This window comes from Caretta caretta, chromosome 1, assembly GCF_965140235.1.
Source record: "Caretta caretta isolate rCarCar2 chromosome 1, rCarCar1.hap1, whole genome shotgun sequence".
NCBI classification, from domain to species: Eukaryota; Metazoa; Chordata; order Testudines; family Cheloniidae; genus Caretta; species Caretta caretta.
The window spans coordinates 165852075-165877914 of record NC_134206.1 but is presented as its reverse complement, the minus strand read 5'-3'; the positions used below and the strand labels follow the sequence as shown (position 1 = coordinate 165877914).

The 25840-nt window shown below is 42.5% G+C and overlaps 1 protein-coding gene across 1 annotated transcript in view; it reads left to right on the top strand.

Annotated features, from left to right (window-relative positions):
- The first annotated feature begins 842 nt into the window (after window positions 1-842).
- LOC125644210 (trifunctional purine biosynthetic protein adenosine-3) overlaps window positions 843-25840 on the top strand; it is a 40358-nt gene continuing 15360 nt past the window's right edge. Inside the window, 15 exon segments of the mRNA XM_075124315.1 lie at window positions 843-1239; window positions 4089-4184; window positions 6353-6527; window positions 8756-8867; window positions 9582-9650; window positions 10572-10697; window positions 13625-13712; window positions 15180-15265; window positions 16107-16275; window positions 20388-20619; window positions 20759-20853; window positions 21761-21786; window positions 21788-21913; window positions 24426-24624; window positions 25253-25504. Of these exon segments, the coding sequence (XP_074980416.1) occupies window positions 1095-1239; window positions 4089-4184; window positions 6353-6527; window positions 8756-8867; window positions 9582-9650; window positions 10572-10697; window positions 13625-13712; window positions 15180-15265; window positions 16107-16275; window positions 20388-20619; window positions 20759-20853; window positions 21761-21786; window positions 21788-21913; window positions 24426-24624; window positions 25253-25504 (1996 nt within the window). The 5' untranslated portion in view covers window positions 843-1094.

The following is a 25840-nucleotide window of genomic DNA, read 5'->3' as shown; positions in this document are numbered from 1 at the left end:
AGGATAAAGTCCCCTGAAAGAGAGCACATAAAACTTTTTATGTGGACATTATACTTGATCAGCTCAGTCATTTTGGAAATGTATATAATCAATAATTATTTTATCGATTATTGGTGCCATCTCTGCTAAGAACCAAAATCTCCTTCCTAAAAGGTTACAGTTTACTAAAATCTGTTCTTAAACATAATGCTTTTGTATTTAAATATTATCTCTGATTTTGTTTGTAAGCTATATAGTAAAATCCTCACAGATCATCTTTTCCTGAGAATGAGCAATGTTGTGTTGGTTGGAAAGCTGACATTTTTATGGTGGTCTTAATTTATTATGTATCTTGTGGCTGTGGTTATGGATAGATGCTATTGACATTAACCAATCTTAAAGGTCATATTCTGGGATTGGTTTTGTTCATGACATTTATGTGTGCCCATTTTAATTTCATATTGGAAAAACTAGATCAGCAGATGTAAAATACATTGCATATTATAGTGTTTCTGAAATACATCAAAATTAATCTGCCAAGAAATACTATTGAGATAATTTTAAATGTCAGTGTATGGGGGTGGGGGTGTATTCAGCACATTATTCTGTCTTAGCAGCATTCTCACTGATTTTTATATTTTGACAATTGCTGTTTTTTAAAAATTACATATTTTAGTGCTCATTAAAGTTTCTGGATTGACATTCTCCATATTGAAGCCTGCGTTAAAGGTAAGTTTAAAACCAACATTTGTACAAGCTTTCCCATACTGCCAATGTGGCTCAGTACTTCTGTGGAGGAACCAGATCTAGACGGGTAGTTCAGTCTCTACACGTTGGCCTGTACACTTAACGGATTAAATCTTGACCCCATTGAAGTCAATGGTAAAATTTCCACTGACTTCAGTTGGTCCATGAGTTCACCCAGAAGGTTGTTGCCTTGTTGTTGCCAATCAATACGATGTGTGATGGTGTATTTTTGTCAACTGAATACCTATATGCTGAGAACTAGACTGAGGCTACGAATTATGAGTGGCTGTTAGAGACATAATTCATATGTTTTTGTTTTTTCCCATAGGACTCTGAAATACGTACAGTGACTGGCTTTTCACAGACTGATGGCTGATCGAGTGCTTGTGATTGGCAGTGGAGGCAGAGAGCATGCTCTGGCCTGGAAATTGGCACAATCTCCACATGTAAAACAAGTGCTAGTCGCTCCAGGAAATGCAGGAACAGCCAATAATGGAAAGATTTCAAATTCAGGTAATAGAAAGCAAATAAATTATATTTCAAGCTGTGCACATATATAGATGTGTGAATATAAACAAAAAATGTTCAATATCATATGCTGAATCAGTAGAAATTGACAGTGTGTCTTATTCTTTTCTACAAAAGATACCACAAATTATACCACATGCAAATAATTTTTGCTGTGTGGTTTTTTTGAATTGTTGGATTATCTGATAAAACACTTACTCCTGGGGGAATTTTGTGCCACTGCGCATGCACAGAATTTATGTCCCCCACAGATTTCTTTGTTTCCCCACAGAAAAATGACTTTCTGACAGGGAAGCAAAGGGAGGCCACTAAAGCTGTCATGCGACCCTGCCCAGCAGTATATTTCAGGTGCCTAGGACAGCTGGCAGAGAGGTAAATCACCATGGGGCAGGAGACAGGACTGGGGAAGACCTGGCTGGTGGCTCCTACCCTGTGCCAGGCTCAGCTGTTTTGTCACAGCTGGGCTGGGGAGGATGGGACTTCCTCTTCCCCTGCACGGCATCTGGGGCCAGTTCAGACCCACCCCCAGATTTCTCCCCCAGCTGCAGAAAATTCTGCAAACTCTCTCTCTCTCTCTCCCCGGCCCCCCGATTTCTGCACTGGATCCCTGTATAGAGAGCTACTCCCCCATCCACCGACCCTCCCCCGTACACCCAGATCCCCTCATATCCACACCCCCGCACTCGGAACCCGCACAGTGTGCCCCACTCCCCCTGCACCTGACCATCCCAACAAGCCACCCGGATCTCTACCCCACTGAGCCCCAACCTGCTGAACCTGGATCCCTATCCCATTGGGTCCCACTCCCCCAGCATCTGGACCCCTTTACCAAGCTCTATCCCCCTCCCCGCCCCATTCTGAACTCCCCCTACTGAGCCCCAACCACCTTCACCTGAACACCCCTGCAGAGACCCATTACTGTTGCACCCAAAACCCCCAACAAGTCCCTGTGCATCTAGATCCCCCCCGGACCCGGATTCCCCATTGAGCCTCCCGCATCCAGAATGCCCCACACAGAGCCCTCTCAACCCACATCTGGATCCCCCCACATTAAGCCCACTCCACACTTGGATCCTGCCTTGCTGAGCCTGCCTGCCCACACAGATGGGCAGGTCCCTGGGGTATTTCTGGGGCAGGCATGGTCCTTGCGCTGTGTCAGGGTTGGGTGCAGCCTCGCTGCTGAATCTGTGTCCCAGGGGGGAATTTGCAGAGTGATATCCCACCTCTGTGCAGCCAGTGGCCTGTGCTCCCCAGTACCATGCTGGAGCCTCCACATTTACTTGACAAGTAACATTTGCAGAATTTTAAAATATCCTACACATAATTTTTAATTTTTGGCACAGAATTTTTAATTTTTTGGTGCAGAATGCCATCAGGAGTAAACACTGCATCATATGTATTTTGAAAAAGCGCCAAGAATTAAAGTAAACAACACATGAGACTTGAGGACAGCTGGATCTAAATGGATACTAACCACTCCCAAAAACACATACAAAGGTCCAAAAATTAATAGAGTGAAACAGAGTCAAATTCACAATGTATTTTAGGTTCTACCTTCTTCAGTGGTAAAAGATTTATTTCACTGTCACTGAATCTGATCGGTATGTGCTTTAATGCTTGTATATGTGAGAATGGTTTGTCTTGTCATTGTGCCTAAAGTACAGATCAATGAGAATCTTTCTACTGACTTCAGTGGTCACTGGATCAGGCTCATGATTTACTCCTGGAGGAATTTTGTGCCAAAAATTAAAAATTCTGTGTCAGATATTTGAAAATTCTGCGAATTTTATTTATCAAAATAACACGATATAAGCATACCAGTTACAATTATTTTGGTAATTTATTTCAAAATATCTGTCAGCAAGTATGTCTAACAATACAGACCCTCCCCGCAAGAAAAGATTCTGGTAATTTTTTATTTTGATAAATATATTCTTTACGAGGCATATTAATACAGAACTTTGTGTAATTCATTTAAATTACAATACAGAATTGTGTTTCCTGCACCTGTCGGAAGCAGTGCAAAGGCTTGGTGGAGTCGGGTAATGGAGGAGCTGAGGGAGAGGGACGGAGCATAGCAGTGTTGGGTGTGGGAGGGAGGTTTTTCTTTGAGAAGGGATTGTTAGAGTGTTTGGGAAGCCTCCCCCATGCAAATCCTTGCTGACCCCAAGCCTCTGCCATTCAGTCAGGCACGTCTGCCCCGTCCCCGCACCTCTCATCTCCATGGGTCTCTGCAGCCACCGTCCCCCACTAGCTCCTGAGCCCATGCTCCAGTCCCCCCGAGTAGCCATTCTGAACCCCAGTCTGTGACTCTCCCCTCCTCTCCCTCCCCGCAGCCCTGTGTGCCCCACTCTGTCCTAACCTGGCTCTGTGAACACAGTGCTGTGATGAACTCCTGGGGGAATTCTACAGCACCGGGTATAGAATTTTGTATTTTCCTGCATAAAATACATTTTGCCTAAGAAGTGCTGCAGTTCCACCATCTGCCCACCAGAGGCCTCTGTGGTGCTAGAACGCCTTTTTATTTTTAAAATGTGTTAGTCCATTTGTATAAAGATGTTTTTAAAATGTTTACTTGGGCTACCCAGAATAAACATAGCGTGATTAATATTTAGTGAATGTATATTTATCATATATTGTGCATAACCTTCAGTTATCTATTCTGGACTCCGTTTTTAGTTCTTTTTCAGTTTTGATAACGTCTGTAAGGGCTTAGCACCCTCTAAGTTGTTCAGCTCTTCTTTTGCCTATAATATCCTATTCCAACACTGTATTGTCACTGTTCGGGGTTGAATTATAATTATAACTTAATTATATATCTTTATCCTTGTCAGCAGTGTTAGTCAGCAATCATACTATCCTTGCCCAGTTCTGCAAAGACCATAACATTGGACTTGTGGTAGTTGGACCAGAGACACTCTTGGGAGCCGGTAAGGTTAGAATAAATTCTCTTGTTAGAAAAAGCCAAGTGCCTTAAATTTATCTTAAAAGAAAAATAATCATATTGAAGTTCTAAACTGTATTCTACCTTAATTTAACTGAAGTGTAAGAATATTCTAGGGTTTTCCTCTATATATGTAAGATTATTTTATGTCTAATTTTTGCTTCGTAGCTGTGTACATGTTAGACATCATGTGGGAAATGTGCAGTAACTGGATGGTCTCACTATAAGGCTTTGTAAAATAGGATTAAAGATCTCTTGAAATCAAATGATTAAACAGGTAGCTTAATCCATTTGTAAAATAACATTTTGAACGTTAAATTGTTCACTATAGCAAAGGACATAGCAGGCTGCTTGGATGGTGCTTTGAGAGGTATTTAAGAACATAAGAACGGCCCTACTGGGTCAGACCAATGGTCCATCTAGCCCAGTATCTTGTCTTCCGACAGTGGTCAATGTCATGTGCTTCAGAGGGAATGAACAGAACAGGTAATCATCAAGTGCTCCATCTTCTGTCTCTCATTCCTAGCTTCTGGCAAACAGAGAAGTAGGGACACCATCTAGTTCTTTTTTTGCCTCTTTATAAAACCACATCTTGAATTCTGCATGCAGATCTAGTTGCTCCATCTCAAAAAGGATATATTGGAATTGGAGAAAGTACAGAAAAGAGCAACAAAAATTATTATGGACTTTTCTATTTTGAAAAGAGACTGCTAAGGGGGGATATGATAAGTCTTATAAAATCATGACTGGCGTGGAGAAAGTAAATAAGGAAATGTTTATGTACTCCTCATAACACAAGAACTAGGGGGCACCAAATGAAATGTAGACTTCCATGCTAACCGTGCTCTGAATATTTTCAAATGAGGGATGAGAACAAAAATAAAATGGTAATACACACAAACCCATCAATAATGTAAAGATGTTACAGAATAACTCCACCAAACAAGGACGCTCCACTAGAGAAATAGATTGCATTATGGAATTGGCCACCCAAATACCCTGAGAGAACCTGTTTCCGTACAGAAGAACCCTCCAACACACACCCCTAGTTGTCACCTACCATCCCACATTGGCACACACAGGAAGTATCATTAAACAATTACATCTTATACTTGATGGGGATCACATCCTGAAAGAAATCTTTCCTGAACCCCCTCTTCTGGCCTTCAAACGACCCTCCAACCTTTCCAAGCTCATTATCAGAAGTAAGCTCCCCACAGATCAGGACACTCCAATTCAAAGTAGCACCAGGCCCTGGCATAACAACAGATGCAAAACCTGCAGACATATCTCCACTGCTACGATGATCAACTCCCAGTACAACACTCCTTTCAAGATCCATGGGTCCTACACATGCCTCTCACAATACGTGATGTACCTTATCCAACACACTAAATGCCCCAATACCAACTGTGTGGGTGAAACCAGACAGTCACTATGTCTTGAATTCATACAGTAAAAGGATAAAAGACAAAAAGACCCTCTCACCTGTGGGCGACCACTTTTAACAAAATGATCACTCCATATCTGATCTCTCAGTTCTCATAGTCAAAGGAAACCTGTACAACACCTTCAAAAGACGAGCCTGGGAGCTTAAATTCATAACATTGCTAGACACTAAAAAATATGGTCTTAATAAAGGAACTGGATTTATGGCTTATTCCCAACAATGTATAACCCGCTAACTTGCCCCCTTTTTGGTCCTATGACTGGAGAATTGTTAACAAGCCACTTCACCTTGAATGGTCTCTTAGAATATGTGTTAACTACTTATGCTAAACAATCTGTGCTACCTTGTTTTTACTATCACACTCTTGAATATCTTTCCCAGACCTGAAGAAGAGCTCTGTATAAGCTCGAAAGCTTGACTCTCGCTCTCCAGAAGTTGGTCCAATAAAAGATGTTACCTCACCCTCCTTTTTATTATTATAGCTGTGGTTTTCAACCTTTTTTTTTTTTTTTCCATTTGTGGACTTCTAAAACGTTTTGAATGGAAGTATGGACCCCTTTGGAAATCTTAGACATAGTCTGCAGACCCCCAGGGGTCTGCAGACCCCAGTTTGAAAACCATGGTTTTCTAGAATAAAAAGGCCATCTTAGGTAGACATTTGAATATTTGAGTGCATTTATCTTCTGGCACTTCTCAATTACTAGGAATTGTGGATGACTTGATGTCAGCTGGAGTTAGATGTTTTGGTCCCTCAGCCAAGGCAGCTCAGCTAGAGACTAATACAAGCTTTGCCAAAGCCTTTCTGGATTGTCATAGGATCCCAACAGCAAGATGGAAAGCATTTGCCAATCCTCAAGAAGCTTGTAGCTTTATTACCAGGTAAACCATCCATCACTTGAAGCTTATTCACTTTTTCAAGTATCTTGTATATTTGGTCTTACCCGTGGGCAACAAATACAATAGGCCAGGGAAGGCTAAACCTCCCCTGGCAGAGCCGCTGCTGCGGGACAGTAGGTTGCAGGTTTTTGCTTCTTATTATGCGCTATTGCAGGTTCCAGGGCAGCTGAGGCAGCGGTATCTGCTATTCAGTTTCCTGGGTTCATCAATAATCACCCTGGATTCCAGAGAGATTACTGATGAACCCGGGAAGCTGAGTAGCAAATACCACCTCCTCAGCCGCCCCGAACCTGCAGAGCATATATAAAAAGCTCATCGTTTGTCTGCTGGGCGTCTGGAGGTCTCGGGAGGCAAGGCGCACTGCCTTCCCAATTCTCCAGCTCAGGTTGGTCGGCCAGGTAGGGCCAGCCTGGGGCTCCTCCATTGGCAGGGGGAGCGGATTGGTGTTCCGCCAGTCCGGGGCTTCTCTGGCCATGGATGGGGGGGCGCAGGGCTCCTGACATGGGGGAGCAGGACCTCGTTTGGAAGGGGTTGGGCCAGGGGGCTAGCCTCCCCAAAGTGGGGGGTCTACCCACCGCCCATGATTTTACCTCATACTTTCTTTTACTTGTTGATGCTTTATTAGCTACTAGCTGTCATTAAGGTACTTTAATAATCAAAGACAAGGATGGCCATTGGGCAACTTTAATGGTACTAAGGGCCACAATGGCAGTTTTTCAAGTTTCAGCTCAGAGATCAGAGAGGTTTTTCTCTGTTAAACTACATAAGGATAACAGTTGGCCATCCATGATAAAGGAAAAAACTGATCTAAGAAAAATAATGTTATATTTAACTAAAGTTTTCTTCAGATATTTTATATATGGATCAGGCTCTCCTGTGTGCCATCACAGATTTCCGTGTTATTCCTGGAGCACTATGAAAGGATTCACATACTCACAGCTGAAGCTCGATTTCTTACTCGTTTAAGGCTAGATTGCATATTCCTTTCTCATGTTGGTGAGCAGTGATTCTAAGTAGTCCCACTGAAGTCAATAGGATTCTTTGGGGGAGTGGCTCACAATTGTGAAGAAGGGGTTCACAATCTGGCCTTAAGTAGTGACGCTCCATTACCATAGTTCAATTGACCACAGAAGAAAGCTACTGCTGTACAACTGTTCTAATCTACAGCCATGCATTGGCCCCACAAATTGTGTTTTCTCTTATGTCATGTATAACATGTGGTAGTATCAATGAGAACATGCATTTTAAAAAAAAAACAACCTCTCTTCTTACTAATTTTACCCAAACAAGTTCTACCACGCTATTTTCTATTACAGTTATGCAAAGGAACTTTGATATGTAAACAATAAAAGAACCTTCAACACAAAGAAGAAAAACCATCCCAGATTGGCATGCCATGCATTGCATAATATGAGCTTTGTGTGCTTGGTCCTGCTCCCGTTGAAGTCAACAATTGGGCTTTGTTGGAGTGGATTAAAATATGAAAAAGAAAACGTGCTATATCAGAATGTGTGTCTATTTGTATGTTGGTGTTATGAACAATCTGTTCAAATATTCCATTTAGTTTTACTATCCAATATCTGAGGGAGGAGGAAAGATGGATAAAATGTGGTTAAGCTATCTCTCGGAATTGGATAAATCATTTTATGCTCAAAGAATAAATGCTATAAAGTTGAGTAAAATACACGATATTCCTCATGTAACAAAGTAGCTGAATCCCTGCTTTAAGTGCAAAACTCGGCATTAATTATGACTGTGACCTGCACAGTGAGCAAATGTCAGAGCAAAAAGAAAAGGAGTACTTGTGGCACCTTAGAGACTAACCAATTTATTTGAGCATGAGCTTTCGTGAGCTACAGCTCACTTCACGAAAGCTCATGCTCAAATAAATTGGTTAGTCTCTAAGGTGCCACAAGTACTCCTTTTCTTTTTGCGAATACAGACTAACACGGCTGTTCCTCTGAAAAATGTCAGAGCCTGCACTAGACGTCAGGAGTTCTTGGTTGCCAGTCCTGTGCTTAGGCCACAAAACCACATTAAGTCCATCTGAAAATATGACATGTAAGATTGGTACAAGCAGGTACATTTTAATGTATTATTCCTCAGAAAAAGGGGAAATTTTCTAAGTGTTCAGGTTAGAAATTTACCTTTTAGAGGATGCATTGAAGATGTCCGATCCTGACTCTAATGTGCCCTGCCATCACTTATAGCACAGACTTTCCTGCGCTGGTTGTAAAGGCTAGTGGCCAAGCTGCTAGAAAAGAAGTAATTATTGCAGCCAGCAAAGAGGAAGCCTGCAGAGCTGTGCAAGAGATTTTGCAGGTAAGCTACCCTTTATTTAAATACTGTGAGGTCCGATTCTCGCTGCCCAGTGACCTGGAAGAAATTAATTTGGGGATCTCACTCCGTTCTCTAGACCGAACAGACAAGTGCTTTTCACCACAAAACCCACCACTTTGTTGGCCTGAGAGCTGAGTGGACCTTGAAATTTAATTATTTTTTTACCCTAGGGAGGTCCCTCCAGCTCAGGGCGGGTGTACTGGGAAGCTTACTCTGCTGCTGCCTATGCTATACCTGTTCTCTGGGTAAAAGGAAGGCTTCAGTCACCAAAACTAGCTGTTTCTTGTGACACTGGGCCATTTTCCTGATGCCTTGCCCAGGCACATAACTGGGCAGAGTTCCTCTGGGTGGATTCCTTTGACCCTTTCTCATGGCAATGGTGTTGACCAGTGTTCTCCCCTTGGTTTCCCCTCTAGATCCCTCATTTTGTATCTGTGATCTTCATCCCTGTTTTTTTGTCCCATATGTAATCAGTTAAGTTCTGGGTTCTGTGGCCCCTCTCTGATCTGAGGGGGGTGGTCTTTTCATTTCTTTGGTTGTCTCTGCCCACAATCCCAGGATTAACATAAACTGACTCTTTTCATATATTGTAAGTATATGTTTCCTTCTCTTTGCGATGCTTTTCTTTTTTAAAGAGAAGACATAATCTAACTGATGGATGTCACAGCTAATAACTAAAGAATATTTTTAATGCAGGATAGAGTGTTTGGAGAGGCTGGAGAGACGGTTGTCATTGAAGAACTTCTTGAAGGGGAAGAGCTATCTGTATGTTCAGTTTTGGCTCAATAGTTTGGTCACAAATCCTTTTATGCACTTGTATTGTTGTTACACTTTTTGCCTAAAAGCATGAATTCTTCATTTTAACTAGTTTGTGTTTTATATGGCTACTACATAAATATGTAAGAGATGCAATCTGATGTCAAGTTAGTCAATATACATTCTCAGTACAACTCTATTCTACATTAACTATAAATATGCAGTAACTGTGATCTGGGGGCAGGGGGGTGAATTGATCCTCTAGAGGAGAAAAAAAGTGTTTGCTGATTTTTAATATATTTACTTTGTTGTCCCAATGCTTAGTTCACTTTTTTTATCTGTAAATACAGCTGTGGTGCCTTCCTTGCTATAAACTATATGTTACTTCTCTTCAGGATAAAATGTAAGCTTACCTATGTGACACAGGTCTGGATGTTATGTCACAGTTATAAGATGAATTCTCTACACAAGATTTTACTCCATTACCAAAGATAATATTTTGCTCTCTTTTTAAACCCTGATCCTGCAAATACTTACAAACGTGCTTCATTTTAAGCACTTGAATGGTTCCACTGAAGTCAGTGGGACTACTCACATGCCTAAAGAAAGCATACATTTCAGTGGGCTTGTTGGATCAGGACCTTAATGTACCCAGCCCTGATAATATAGTAGAAGGAATTCTTATATGCAGCCCTCACCAATCAAAACCATTGTCTCCAGAAATCTTTGTTAATACCTAAATAAATAATTAAGACAGGCTACTCCTTGTAGTCAGTGGAGTTACAACAGGATGAATTTGGCCCATTGTTTTCTAGTTTTGAACCTTAAATACTAATGACAGGGCTAAATCTGTGGCCTTCTGAGCTGATTTCAGTTAATACAGAACATAACCATTTGAGTACATTCTGTGGTGTTTGTTTTTCTTTACAGTGCTTGTGCTTCACTGATGGTGTCACTGTTGCCCCCATGCCACTAGTCCAGGCCCACAAACGGTTAATAGATGGAGACGAGGGCCCAAACACTGCCGGGATGGGAGCTTATTGCCCGGCACCACAGGTTTAGTGATCTTTTGATTTTATTTTCCAAATTTACTTATGAAATGTAATTAAGCATTGATGAATTTGTTAATAAGGGCCCAATTCTGTTGCCATTATGTAGGCAAAACTCCCTGTGAAGTCAGTGCTTTGTTTGCATAAGGATATGGAGCCCCAGTCCTATTATTCATTCTTGGACTGGGAAATGGTCTCTCTTATGGCTTTTCTGTTAATTTTAGGAATGGTGTGCCTCCCATGCTGTTAGTAACTTTGGAAATGAGCATACACTTTAAAAAGTGGACCTGTGTAATTCCTGACATGTCTGGAGGCTTTCTGTATATTAAACATGACCTTAGTTAATGATTTCAGAATTGTTTTTTTGTTTGTTTGTTTTTGGTAACAAAGAATGTTTGTGACCAGCTGCTTAACACAGTAACATTAACCTGGGGAAGGAACACAAGCAAGAACAGGTTAAAGAATATTCAGATAAGTTAGATGTATTCAAATCAATAGGGCCTGATGACCGAGGATATTTAAGGAGCTAGCTGAAGCATTAACATTGATCTTCAGGAACCTGTGGAGGATGGGTGAGATCCCAGAAGATTACAGAAGGGCAAACATCTTTTGAAAAGGGGAAAAAAGAGGACGTGGAGAATTATAGATCAGTCAGCCGAACTTTGATACCTGGGAAGATACGGAAAGAAATTATCAAACGCATTTTTAAGCACCTAGAAGATAGTACTGTGATAAGTAATAACCAACAAGGATTTGTAAAGAATAGATTGTGCCAAATAAACTGAATCTCCTTCTTTGACAGGGTTATTAGCCGAGTGGATGCAGGGGAAGGAGGAGAAGAAGTAGATGTGATATACTGTATCCTGATTTTATTAAGACTTTTGACATAGTTCCAAGTGACATTCTCTTAACTACTAGGGAAATGTAGGCTAGATGAAATTACTATAAGGTGGGTGCACAAGGGTTGAAAGACCGTACTCAGAGAGTTGTTATCATTGGTTTGCTGTCAAACTGGGAGGACATATCTAGTAGGGTGCTGCAAGAGTCTGTTCTAGATCCAGCACTGTGTTTATAAAATTTGTGGATGACCCCAAGCTGGGTGGGGTTTCGTAAGCACTTTGGAGGCCAGGATTAGAATTCAAAATGACCTTGACAAACTAGAGAATTGGTCTGAAATCCACAAGGTGAAATTCAGTAAAGACAAGTGCGAAGTACTTACACTTAGGAAGAAAAAATCAAATGCATAACTGCAAAATGGGGAATAACTGCTAGTTAGATGGTAGTACTACTGAAAAGGATCTGGAGGTTATTGTTGCTTCATATTCAATTTGTGAACTACTAATATTAACCGGAGTGTTGTAGGTAAGACAAGGGACGTAATTGTCCTGCTCTGCTTAGCACTCCTGAGGCCTGAGCTGGAGTTCTCTGTACAGTTCTGGGCATAGGCGCTGAATATGCTTAGCACTCACTGGCAGCCAACCTCCCCCCTTCCCCTACAGCGCCTCCCGCCCGCCGGTAGCCCTGCCGATCAACTCTTCCCCCTCCCTCTCAGTGCTTCCTGCCTGCCGTGATCAGCTGTTCCGCGGTGTGCAGGAGGCACTGGAGGGCAGGAGGAGAAGCGGGGATGGGGCATGCTCAGGAGAGGGGGCAGGAAGAGGAGGGGTGGAGGTGGGGTGGGGGTGGAGCCTGGGGGGAAGGGATGGAGTGGGCGGCGGGGCCTGGGGATGACTGGGGGCTGAGCACCCCCAGGAAAAGGAGGAAGCTGGCAGTTGTGCTTCTGGGGCTACATTTCAGGAAAGATGTGGACAAATTGGAGAGAGTCCGGAGGAGAGCAACAACAATAATAAAAGGTTTACAAAACCTGACCTATAAGGAAAGTTTAAAAAAAACTTGGCATATTTAGTCTTGAGAAAAGAAGACTGAGGGGAGACTTGATAAGTCTTCAAAGATGTTAAGGGCTGTTATAAAGAAGACTGTGATCAGTTGTTTTCCATGTCCGCTAAAGGCAGGACAAGAAGCAATGAGCTTTATCTGTAGCAAGGGAGACTTAAGGTAGATATTAGGAAAAAACTTTCTATTATAAGAATAGTTAAGTACTGGAATAGGTTACTGAGGGAGGTTGTGGAATCTCCATCATTGGACGTTTTTAAGTATAGGTTAGACCAGAGGTTCTCAAACTGTGGGTCGTGACCCTGTTTTAATGGGGTCACCAGGGCTGGTTTAGACTTGCTGGGGCCTGGGGCTCAAGCCAAAGCCGGGGCCCCACCACCTGGGTCTGAAGCCCAAGCCCTGGGTGGCAGGGCCCAGGTTACAGGCCCCCTGGGGCTGAAGCCTTTAGGCTTCAGCTTTGCCCCCGCACCCTGCCAGGGGTGGTGGGGCTCAGGCTTTGGCTTTGGGGCCCCCTGCCCGGGGCAGCGGGGCTTGGGTGGGCTCAGGCTTCAGTTCCCCCTCCTGGGGTCATATAGTAATTTTTGTTGTCAGAAGGGGGTCACATGGTACAATGAAGTTTGAGAACCTCTCGGTTAGACAAACACCTGTCAAGGATAGTCTAGGTATACTTGATCCAGCCTCAATGCAAGGCGCTTGACTCAATGACTTCTTAAGGTCCTGCAGAAATAACAAAGTATGTTGGGTGAAAATAGGCATATAGCAAGAGAATGTTATGGTTTTCAGGAGAAAAAGACAGTGTTGAAAAGAAATGTCGTGTGATAGCTCTTTAACCAGAGAAAGAGCTTTTTAATAAATAACATCTTGGTGCTATCTTACATTTTCACTGTAATTTAAATTCAGGCACTTCTTCTGGAAACATGACAATGTAACTGGTATAAAATAAATGGGTTATGATCAGTGCTTTTTAAGAGACTCAGATGAATTAATAATAAGAGGAAACATACCATAAAAGGCTTACGCTCTCAATTTGGAATTGCTCATCAGATTCCTGAAGCTCTTCTAGAGAAAATTAAAGACTCTATCCTGCAACACGTTGTTGATGGTATGAGACAACAGGGAACAACATATGTAGGTAAGTGCTCACCTGAATGATAGAGTAAGCACATGCCAAGTAATTCTGTTGAACTACTTTTGAACTCTAAATTATCTCCATCAAAGAAGAATGCACTAGTTTCCCATCCTACTTTAAATCTCCCCAGCACTGAAAGTTACAGATAGGCAAAGTAAGTAAAATGCTGCTTGAGAACCCATTAGAGTTTGATTTAAGGACATTCACTTTGTATATATTGACATGAGGTTGACAACTTGTGTTTTAACAGTTATAAAGCTTTTACTTTTTAAATCTTAGCATCTTCTGTCATTAAATAATTGTCTGATCCCACTCATAATTTTTCATATCTTTGAAAATGTAAATAGATTACAGTTTATTTTTAAGCTTTTTTTAATCTTTTTTGTTGAAATTATATAAAACTAAAATTGAGTTCTGCTGAGCCTAGCTATACAGTGCCACACAAATAAACAAATGTCAGAGTGGTAGCTGCGTTAGTCTGTATCAGCAAAAACAACAAGGTTACTTGTGGCACCTTAGAGACTAACAAATTTATTTGGGCAGAAGCTTTTGTGGGCTAACACCCACTTCATCAGATGCATGGAGTGGAACATACAGTAGGAAGATACTGCAATTCTTCAACAAAAAAACTTCAAAAACAGACTCTAACGAGAAACTGGAGAACTGCAATTAATTTGCAAACTGGACACCATCAAATTAGACCTGAATAAAGACTGGGAGTGGGTGGGTCACTACAAGAACTAAAAACTAATTTCCCCATGCTAATTTTCCCCCTACTGTTACTCACACCTTCCTATCAGCTGTTTGAAATGGGCCACCCTGATTACCACTACAAAAGTGATTTTTCCTCCTGTTGATAATAGCCCACTTTAATTGAATTGTCTCGTTAGAATTGGTAAGGCAACTCCCTTCTTTTCATGTGCTATGTATATATATCTTCCTACTGTATTTTCCACTCCATGCAGCTGATGAAGTGGGTCTTAGCCCACCAAAGCTTATGCCCAAATAAATTTGTTAGTCTCTAGGGTGCCACAAGTACTCCTCGTTGTTTTTACAAATAAACAAAAGTCTCCCCTGTACAGGAGGTATTCTTTGGGAGGTGTTTGTGCATTTTTCAAGGCCCCTTTACACCTTCAGGGTGGCTGCAATTAATGGGCTTTGTCAGAGGGTAGAATCTGCCCCTGTGTGTTTAGACTCTAACAACACTCAAATGTTTCTGAACTCGCTCTGTCCCTCTCTAGTATCTTCAGTAATCTATCACGGAATACATTTCTTATGGCACTGCTATGCAGTTTGCTGGATTTTTATGGGATTTTAAAGGGATTGCCATAGAATACAAACACTTTGCAGAACCCATGGTGAAGATTCCCTACAGTTTACATAAGTTTATCCCACATTTCAGTTTACTGCTTTTAAAGAAAGTGAAAAAACTGCTTTGAGCTAGCTTGTATAGTTCTGCTTTCTGTTCAGGTGTGCTGCAAACAGGATTAATGCGTACTAAAGATGATGTGAAAATTTTAAACTTTAACTGCCACTTTGGTGACCCGCAGTGCCAGGTGAGTGAGAGATGCTGGAAAGCTAAATATGCTCCATGTTCCATACCAGAATCTAATAACTTGCTACTAATGTAATTTACATAATTTAACAGGATGTATGTCATATCTACCACAAATATGGAAATTTACAAAAGAGCATCTTTGAGAATGTAGCAGTAACTATTAGAAATTTGCTTGTTAGCATTTATCTTCTGTGAAATGTTCATTGGCTTAGTTTGCAATTTGAGGTTATTGCTCAAATTGTGGTTTTTCTGAGTAGTAAAGGAGCCCAGACAAATTTGTGCTAAGTAGTTTCATACTTGGTCTCTACAGGTGATGGTTGCTTTCTGCCTGTTGCTAACAATGGATGAAATTTTCTTAGTGATAGTAAATTTGCCAAAAATGTGTGTTTGGTATACTGAAACTATCTGAATTCAGGTTGAATTCAGTGAACAGTTTCAGCTGAAAAAACCCTGAAAATAAAATTCTTGGAAATGTCAAAATGAGCTGTTTAGACAATGTAGTTTTGAAACAAATGTCAAAACAAAATGTTTTGATACAATTTTTGTTTTAAAACTAGCCAATTTTTTTGTTTTCAGACTTTTTTTGTCCAGCCACCAAACAGAAAAATCAATTTTTTCTCAGCTCTAGTGTCTGGGAATAATTGCTGTAAATTAATGTTCACTGATTTTATTTCCAAATCTGCAAATGTAGCAAAATATTTCTTGTTCTCCAACACATTTTTTGCTCACTAAGGTGAGCTTCATGTGAGTTTTAGTTTTTGAAGAAAAGCTTAATAAGTTTTTGATATTTAACAGTTAACAAAAAACATTTAACTAAATTGTTTAGCATACTTTTGCAGGTAATTCTTCCACTGCTTAAAAATGACTTTTATGAAGTGATTCAAGCAACAATTGATGGCAAACTCTGCAGCTGCATGCCAGCTTGGTCAGAAAACCGTACTGCTGTGTCTGTGGTTATGGCAAGTGAAGGGTACCCAGGAGACTATGCCAAAGGCCTGGAGGTAACAGGTAACTTCTTCTTAAATTCCAGATCAGGACTACTGCAAGGGGCCCAGTGAGTTTCATTTAGCAGAGAGCCATATTGTTACTGGTCCTGAGGAGGCACATGGGGAGAAGGGACTCCTTGCACCCGTGCATGGGGGACAGTCATCGTCACAGAAATGTAGGTTTACACACCTGTCCAAAGTACCACAGGGGCTAGCAGTTTCAAACAGCGCTCTCTCTAAGGACCAGACTGTGGCTTGGGGTTGGGATGAGAAGAGGGTTCTAGTGCAGTGGTTTTCAAACTGTGGGTCGCGACCCAGTACTTGGTCGCGGAATGTAAGGCACTGGGTCACAGCGGCTCTGGTCAGCACTGCTGACCAGGCCATTAAAAGTCCTGTTGGCTGTGCTGCCTGGCTAAGGCAGGCTGGTCCCTACCTGTTCTGACCCCACGCTGCGCCCTGGAAGCAGCCAGCAGCAGGTCTGGCTCCTAGGTGGGGAGGGGATGCGCTGCCCCCGCCCTGAGCACCGGATCTTCACTCCCAATGGCCAGTTCCCGGCCAATGGGAGCTGGTGGGGACAGTGCCTGCGGGCGAGAGCTGCTTGTGTGCTTCTGCCTAGGAGCTGGACCTGCTGCTGGCTGCTTCCAGGGCACAGCACCGTCTGCGGTGCCAGGACAGGCGGGAAGCCTGCCTCTGCACCACTGACTGGGAGCCACCGGAGGTAAGCCTGCACCCCAACCCTGCGCCCCAATTCCCTGCCCAAGCCCCACCCCAGAGCCTGCACCCCCCGCCCAGACCCCTGCCCCAGCTCAGAGCCCCCTCCTGCACCCTGAACCCCTCATTCCTGGCCCTACCCCGCAGCCCTCACCCCTGCACCCCAACCCTCTGCCCCAGCCCTGAGTCCCTCCCACACCCCAAACCCCTCCTCCCCAGCTCCGTTGGGTCACGGGCATCAACAATTTTCTTCAACTGGGTTGCCAGAAAAAAGTTTGAAAACCCCTGGTCTAGAGCTCTAGGAGTTCCTGGTGGAATTCTGGCTGACCAATTCAGAATTTCTCCAGAGACTTTGTGGGGAGCACAAAATGGAGTGTCACCTTTTCACATGTGCTCTTGTACTAGCCCAGCTTTGCTGGCTTGTAGGTAAGGTGAGCCAGTTGTCTCAGCCAGACAATGCCATGCTAAAATTGGAACATCGCCACCTTGGCCTGTGTAATACTGAAAATTATTAACCTTTATAACAGGAGCAGAGTGCATTTCCCCTACACCAGTGGTTCTCAACCAGGGGTATATGAACCCCTGGGGGTACTCAGAGGTCTTCCATGGGGTACATCAATTCATCTAGATATTTGCCTAGTTTTACAACAGGATACATAAAAAGCACTAGTGAAGTCGGTACAAACTAAAATTTCACACAGACAATGACTTGTTTATACTGCTCTATTATACGATCCACTGAAATGTAAGTACAATATTTATATTCCAATTGATGTATTTTAGAATTATATGGTAAAAAGGAGAAAGTAAGCAGTTTTTCAGTAACAGTGGGCTGTGATACTTTTGTATCTTTGTTTGGTCTTTGTAAGCAAGTAGTTTTTAAGTGAGGTGAAACTTGGGGCTGTGCAAGACAAATCAGACTCCTGGCTCCATAGTTCAGGGGTTAGAACACTGCTCTTGTAAACCAGGGGTTGTGAGTTCAAAGCTCACTGGGGCATGTACAGTAGCTTCTAGCAGTGTCTGTTGTCCCTCAGCAGTGAGGTGCTTTCCTTAGATATTTATTATGGGGGGGGGATAGCTCAGTGGTTTGAGCATTGGCCTGCTAAACCCAGGGTTGTGAGTTCAATCCTTGAGGAGGCCATTTAGGGATCTGCAGCAAAAATTGGGGATTGGTCCTGCTTTGAGCAGGGGGTTGGACTAGATGACCTCCTGAGGTCCCTTCCAACCCTGATATTCTATGATCCTATGAAAGGGGTACAATAGTCTGGAAAGGTTGAGAGCCACTGCCCTACACCATATCTGGTCTGCAAGTCCTTCCTCTGCACCAGCTAGCAAGCCTGAGCAGTGCAGAGAGGAGTCCATGTTACAAAGCTCCCACTGCACCATATGTTCCTGAAGAAATTGTGTCTGAGTCAAAGAGTGCTGCTGTTGCATTCCCCCTCCTCATCCTCTTCCCGTGCAGCCAGTGTTTTTATTTTGCTTATCCCCGTGGTGCTCTGAAGAAGTGTATATTTCAGTTACAATAACCCTAAATCTAATATGAGTAATAACAAAAAACAGTACATGCAAAGAAATCCCTGGTTAAGTTTGACACTTTATTCATAAGCCATTGCTTAGTGTGCATACATTTAACCCCCTGCAATATCTAAACTCTTCAGGACAGAAGGAAATGAGAATCTTTGCATATCACAACTAGAATATGATTGCCCTATGTGTTTTTCTGTTGCTTACACTGTATGTAGAATGTGAAAAACATATGCCAGAATAAACTGTTCTCTTAAAACGTTAGGCACAGGAGTTAATTTGAAATCAGAGTCATGAAGCACAGCCAGCTGTCGTTAAGCTCTGACCTTCACTGCAGTGCAGCCTGCATAGCAATGTGACACATTATAATTGCAGCAAGTGGAAAGGGTTTCTTTTGCTGGTAAAAACACTTCCTTGCCTATTGTGAAATTGGGAGTGTCACGGAGTCCCCGGGTGATGCTCTGGAACTGCTCCCTATGAAGCCAGTCAGGACTCTGGGGAAGTCTCCTTTCTGTGAGCAGAATGTCTTCAGGACACACAGCTCACACCTTCCTGGGTCTGACCTCAGAGCATTCAGCATCCTCTGCCCCTCCGTGCACTTCCCACAGCGAGTCTGCCCAGGCAGGCTCTTGGGAAAGCCAGAGGGTCCTGCACCCCAACTTCGCAGTCAGACATGACTCTCAGCCAGCCAGTAAAACAGAAGGTTTATTAGACGACAGGAACATGGTCTAAAACAGAGCTTGTAGGTGCAGAGAACAGGACCCCTCAGCCGGGTCCATTTTGGGGGGCAGTGAGCCAGACAACCACGTCTGCACTTCACTCCTAGTCCCCAGCCAGCTGCAAACTGAACCTCTCTCCAGCCCCCCCTCCTCTGGGCTTTGTCCCTTTCCCGGACCAGGAGGTCACCTGATTTCTTTGTTCTCCAACCCTTTAGCTCTCACCTTGCAGGGGGGAAGGGCCCTGGCTATCAGTTGCCAGGAAACAGGGTGTTGGCCATTCTCTGTGTCCAGACCCCTGCACACACCTGCCCTCTAGGGCTCTGCAACGATCATACACCTTTACCCCACCACCTAGATACTTAAGAACTACATGGGGAAACTGAGGCACCCCCACACTATTCAGAGGAAGAACCTTAAGAACAGTCCCGCTTCGTCACAGGGAGTTGCTATGTTGGATTTTTCTGCCTAATGATGATAGTAGCAAATTTCTCCCTCAAAAATAACCTCAACAGTAAACCCCCCAAATCCTCTCTCCCCACCCAAAAAAACCCCCTTATTTTCTAGTATGTATTGAAAGAACTAAAGGTTTTTAACTTGCTTAAACAATGACTAGGGGTGAGGAGACAACCATCTACAAATATTTGAAGGGTGCAGATTCTGTGGAGGGCGAGGAATGGTTCAGGGTGGTCTAAGCAGTATAACTAGATGTAATAGGATGAAAATTAAAATACAGGATGAATATCAAGAAAATATTCCAAATAACGAGTTCTTCTGGCATGTGGAATAGTATCTCAAGGGAAGCCTTGTCTCTAGCATCATTTAAAATTAGACTGGACAAGTTCTTCAAAAACATGGTGTTGAAAACATCTTGCCATGGCAGGTGGGTGAGTTTTAAATGTCCTAATGCATCTCTCTTATTCTATGAACTGCTGCTCTTGAGGGCAGACTCAGCAGGAAGGTTTAGGATAGAATGGGCATGTGAAGTGAGCTACTCTCTCACCCTGGAAGTAATCTTTTCCGGATACACACATTGGTGAGGAAGTGTAAGGAAGCGTGTACGGCCACTGCCTGTCCTGTACTTGTGCAATGAGGCAGAAAAAGAATTTCAGCTGCCAGCGCTGTCACCAGCATTATATTTTATTTAAAATAATGAGATCTAATTTTGCTTTCATTTTTGTAGGACTTCGACAAGCGAGAGAGCTAGGGGTGGAGGTGTTCCATGCAGGCACAGCCATGGAAGGTGATAAAGTGGTGACTAATGGTGGCAGAGTCCTTACGGTAACGGCTATCAAGGAGGATCTGATGTCAGCACTGGAAGAAGCCAACAAAGGAGTAGCAACCATATGGTTCAAGGGTGCCATTTTCAGAAAGGACATTGCTTATCGGGCTATAGCTTTCCTCCAGCGGTCTGTGTATGTAAGCAAGGGCACTAGCAGAAATAGATGCTTGCCTAGCCCACAGCCATTCATATTGTTCTGATTCTGTGATGAGCAACAGTGATGCAGAAAATGTCACTATAACCTCAAATGTGCCCCCTTTTCTCTTTTTCAGAGGCCTGGTACATGATGATGTAAGTGTATACACTCTAACCAGCAGTGCTTTGATTAATCAATCTGAACCACCAACTGCAACTGGTAGTAGATCAGGTAAGGTTAGAACAGTTCTGCAAACTTCCTCTATTTTGAATGAAACCTGAATTTCTCCTAAGAAATGAACAGACTGACCTTTCCACTCAGGCGAAACACCTGGCACTGGTATCGCTAATGAGGCAATATCACTTGTATGCGATTGAACCAGGGGTTTAAATCATCTTTACCAAAGAGAATTATCATTTTTCTTCTGTCTTTCTTGTTTGTTAAACCAGGGGAATGACATTCTCTTTCAGTTACATCCCTGGCTTGACCTTGACACACTAGACAAGGGGAACTTGTGGAATGAGAGCTTGCTGTGAAGTGAAATGTTGGATCGTCAATTTTTTAAGATAGTATGAAACCAGTAAAGTTTGGGAACCATTACACTAGATTACTGTAGTATAACAAACCTTGCAACTAGCTTTCTAGTAGAATATTATGTCAGTGTCCACTGAAGTAATGCTGTATTACCACTAGTCAACTGTTAACAGTAGTTCTTGTACCAGCTTCATATATTGTTTTAACAGTGTATGATATGCAGACAGGTATCTGTGATCTTGCTACTGAACACTGAATTTTGAGGTCTGCTGTTCACGCTGTGCCTTTTATTAGTAACAGTCATGTGGTCTGAGGAAGGCTTTCTGTTACATAATTAGCTTTTAAAGTGAAATAAGAAAGATTATCAGGTAACAAGGGATCAGTTGGTAAATACTGGTCACGAGTGATTTTTGCTGTAGATACACTCTAATTTACAAAATAATAGGCTGTAAATATTAGTTATGACAACGTGAAATATGTGATTTCAGGATCTGTACTTCATATGATTGTACATGTTTCTAGTTTAGTCGGTGAGACCAGTAATAAGTTGTCCAAGCTGTAATGATTTTCACTAGTAATGCTTGTTGTTGTTTCTTTTCCTTAGAATTACCTAAAAGTTGTCCTGGGCATTTTTTTGTACTTGGCAGGCAGCCATGCAGATCTGGGAGGCTCTACTGATCTCTTTGACTTGAAAGCAACTGGTTATGATGATCCTATCTTGGTATCTCGAGCTAAAGGCATTGGAACTAAACTGCAGGTAACCACTGGTATGCCCATACCAGAGCTCATGTTTGCTGAGAATTTTAAAAATAGCACAATATGTTATATAGCTTACAACTCTGAGCATTGTAAAGACACTGGAGGTATGTCTACATTGGAATAAAAGACCCGCAGCTGGCCCAGATCAACTGATCTGGGCTCAGGCTGTGGGACTAAAAATTGCTGTGTAGATGTTTGGGCTCAGGCTGTAGCCTGGGCTCTTGGACCCTCCCCCCTTGCTGTGTCCAAGAGCTTTGGCTCCAGCCTAAGCCCAAATGTCTACAGACCAAATTTACAGCCCCACAACCTAAGCCCTGCGAGCCCAAGTCAGCAGACTTGGACCACCTCTGGGTGTTTAATTGTTGTGTAGACATACCCTACAAGTCCACGCTAGTCAAATGATATGAGATGCTGCTATCACACACTCATAACAAATATCCTACACCCACCACCACCTGTCTCCCTACAGCCTCACCACCACAAGTATGTTGCACTTCCTAGATTAAGCTAATTGAGACTCGCGTATATGTGCGTGTACGTATTTGGGAGTAAATGAAAGTTCTAGAACAGCCATGATGATATTTTGACTGTTGAGTGTTTCCTACTGGGGAAGCCTAGTACCACGCTTTCTCCCCAACAAATCAGCAGAGGACTGTCCCCAACTCTGTCTTACATTCCCTCACTCCCGAGACTCTTCCTTGGCTGACAAGAGTTTGTTAATGCCCATCAATGCTGTTTGCTAGCTGAACCAGAGGGATTGTTACAGTGTGACAAAAGATGCTGAATAACTTAACTCCATAGTGCTCCCAGTCCCCACTGGTCTGGGGTGAAAGAGTCCTGGCTTTGCAAACCAAACCCAGATTTTGCATGTGAACCTGATCCAGCACCCATTGAAGCCAATGGGAGTCTTTACTTATGTTTTCCGCTCAATCTTTCTGTACTGAATTGTTTTGTACTGGTGTAGCTACATGAGTGCAACTCCCTACTGTAGATAGGGCCAAACATTCAGCCCTACACAGAAATTTTTTCTGCTCGTTTCATCCAGTGTAGCTATCAGTTACCAGGGTAAGTTGCACTGATGCAAGCCCTGATTTGCATCAGTGCACTGTGTCTGCATTAGCAGTTGGCACCAGCGTTAACTGCACTGCCATAGCTACACCAATGTAAACAAACCCATCTGTAGTTACACTGGTGTAAATTTCCCTACTTTAGAGAAACCCTCAGTGACAGTTGTTATGGGAAGCAGAGATGAATGTATACAAGCAATATGGTAATCTTAAAAATAAATAAATTAGAAGTCTTTCTTGGGGAAACCAGACTTAATTTTGTGTGTTGATAAATTGTATAATCAATTGCTTGACCATGCTTTGGTTCATTATTTCGTTATGAAATATACTCAAGGCCAAATAACCAGCGTCTGTCAGGTTTATTAATATGGTACAGGAAAAAGGTTCTATGGGGTACCAGTTTCTGAAGAGCAGTCCCATGCAGGTATGTTATATGCACCTTATGAAGAAAGCATGCTCCCCAAGTTACACGCTTCAGCTGGTATTATTGATGTGGTTTTGCAAATTTTACGTTTCTTTACACATCACTAAAATCCAACTGTTTGATCCAGTTCCCTAACTTGTTGTCCTGTTGCTTCCTTATTGTCATTTTGGATACTAGCATTCCAGGTATTGTACTAAGACATAGGAAACTTGTCAAAATCAAGATACATACATTCATGCCGAATGCGTGCTTCAGCAAATGCAAGGTGTTATGGGATACTTAGCATTCGTGAACAGGATTATGGGATAGGCCAGTTTAGGCTATATTGCTGTTACAATGTTTGTGCTTAATGTTACTGGTGTTTAATACCTACTAATATACATATGGTTCAGGAAATACATATTATTAACATGATATATTTATATCTAGCCAGCATGTATTAGTAAACAGTATGACTTTTAAGATTCCATTCAAGGCCCTGCATTCCAGTGGAACAGTTCCAAGTTGTCGTCCGTGACAATGAGATGGGGCTTCTTTATCAGAGAGGGTCAGTGAAATATCACTGGAAGGAGGAAGTCTCATCCCCTTTACACCTAATAAAGCAAAAGAAAGTTATTTAATGATGCTCTTTGAGTTTTGCTATGTTGTTAAATGAAAACAATAAACTAAGTAGTACAGAACGCAAAACCATGTTTGATGGATTAATTTTATATAGATATTGATAAGCACATACTGTAGTTATCATGAAGAAACTGATGGATGCCCCATCACTTTAGGACAATCTAATATTGGACTCGGCACACAATTTTAAAAAACTATATTGAAGGGACAAATTCTGCACAGGCAGAGAGCCAGGAGGTGAACTAGATGATCTGACAGGACTTTCCCATTTCTGATTTCTATAGTGGACAGCGGAGGTGATTGTCTGCTTTTCTTTCCTCTGACGTGGCAACCATGTCAGAGCTGCTGTTTGCTTCCTATCACAGCTATAAATTGGTTCTCTCACTGTCTTGTTGCAGATTGCACAGATGTGTAAGAAACATGACACCCTTGGCCAGGACTTGGTTGCCATGTGTGTCAATGACATCCTGGCTCAGGGAGCAGAGCCCCTCTTCTTCCTCAACTATTTTGCCTGTGGGAAACTTGACACTGAAGTGGCTCAAGCAGTTATAGCGGGAACAGCTGAAGCTTGTAAGAAGGCAGGATGCACTCTCTTGGGTACGAGCACTCACTTCCTGTATGGGATTTGAAGGTTCTGATATAAAATTTACTGCCATTAGTACGCAGACACTGAGCCTGATTCTCCTCCCTCACTTAATCTGGTGTAAATGGGAGCAGAATTTGAGGTGCTGGATTTTTAGTGCACTAAAAAAATGTCCAGTCCCTCTCCAAATAGAAATATCCAGTATGGGGAACTTCCCCTCCCCACCCAGAGGTGCCATTTTGATTTTGTCCCAGAAATCTGTGCTCAGATAATACTTTTCCCCTTCCCACTTTTCATTTTTGTAACTCTGAGCTTAACTTTTTGGTGGTCCTTTGAAGTAAGAAACACTTTTCTGGATTTGTTTTGAAACATGCAGTTTAAGCTGTGCCTGTCTTTGTAGCAACACTGAATATGTCCCCAATATGAAAACTTGCATCCAATGAAGTGAGCTGTAGCTCATGAAAGCTTATGCTCAAATAAATTGGTTAGTCTCTAAGGTGCCACAAGTACTCCTTTTCTTTTTGCGAATACAGACTAACACAGCTGCTATTCTGAAATTTGAAAACTGTCATTGATTCCACATTAGAAATGAAATGCGGATGTGTTTACAGTTAGTGCTGCCTTCTTTCTACCTTCCCCTAGGAAGAGAGACTGCTGAATTGCCTGGCATATATTCACCTGGAGAGTACGACCTCGCTGGCTTTGCAGTTGGTGCAGTGGAACGAGGCCAAATGTTCCTGCAGCTGGAGAGAGTTGCTGAGGGGGATGTCATCATTGGACTAGCTTCTTCTGGGATTCACAGCCATGGCTTTAGCCTTGTAAGGAAGATTCTCTTAATGTCTTCCCTGCACTACTCATCTCCAGTACCTGGTGGATGTGGTGACCAGCCATTAGGTATAATAATATCTGCTTTTTAAAGGTGAACCTTCCTGGAAGTGAATCCAGTTCAGTTATTTTCTTAAATAGACACTGGCAGGGTTTTTAGATCTCAGGATTGAATTTCCTAGTTATGGTTGCCACCAACCCAGTTTTAGGCCCATGGTCCAGTTCCTTGGTTTCTGAGATCTTTCATCCATTTCCCCACAGTGTGGTGACACTTCTTGCAGTCTTCCCACGCTACTCTTGGCAGGTCCTATGTCCCAGAGATAGCAAGAGGAATGCTGATAAAAGCATAACTTCTTGTATTGCCTGATAAAAGTGCTTCTGCACTGATTTTTATCTCTAATGATT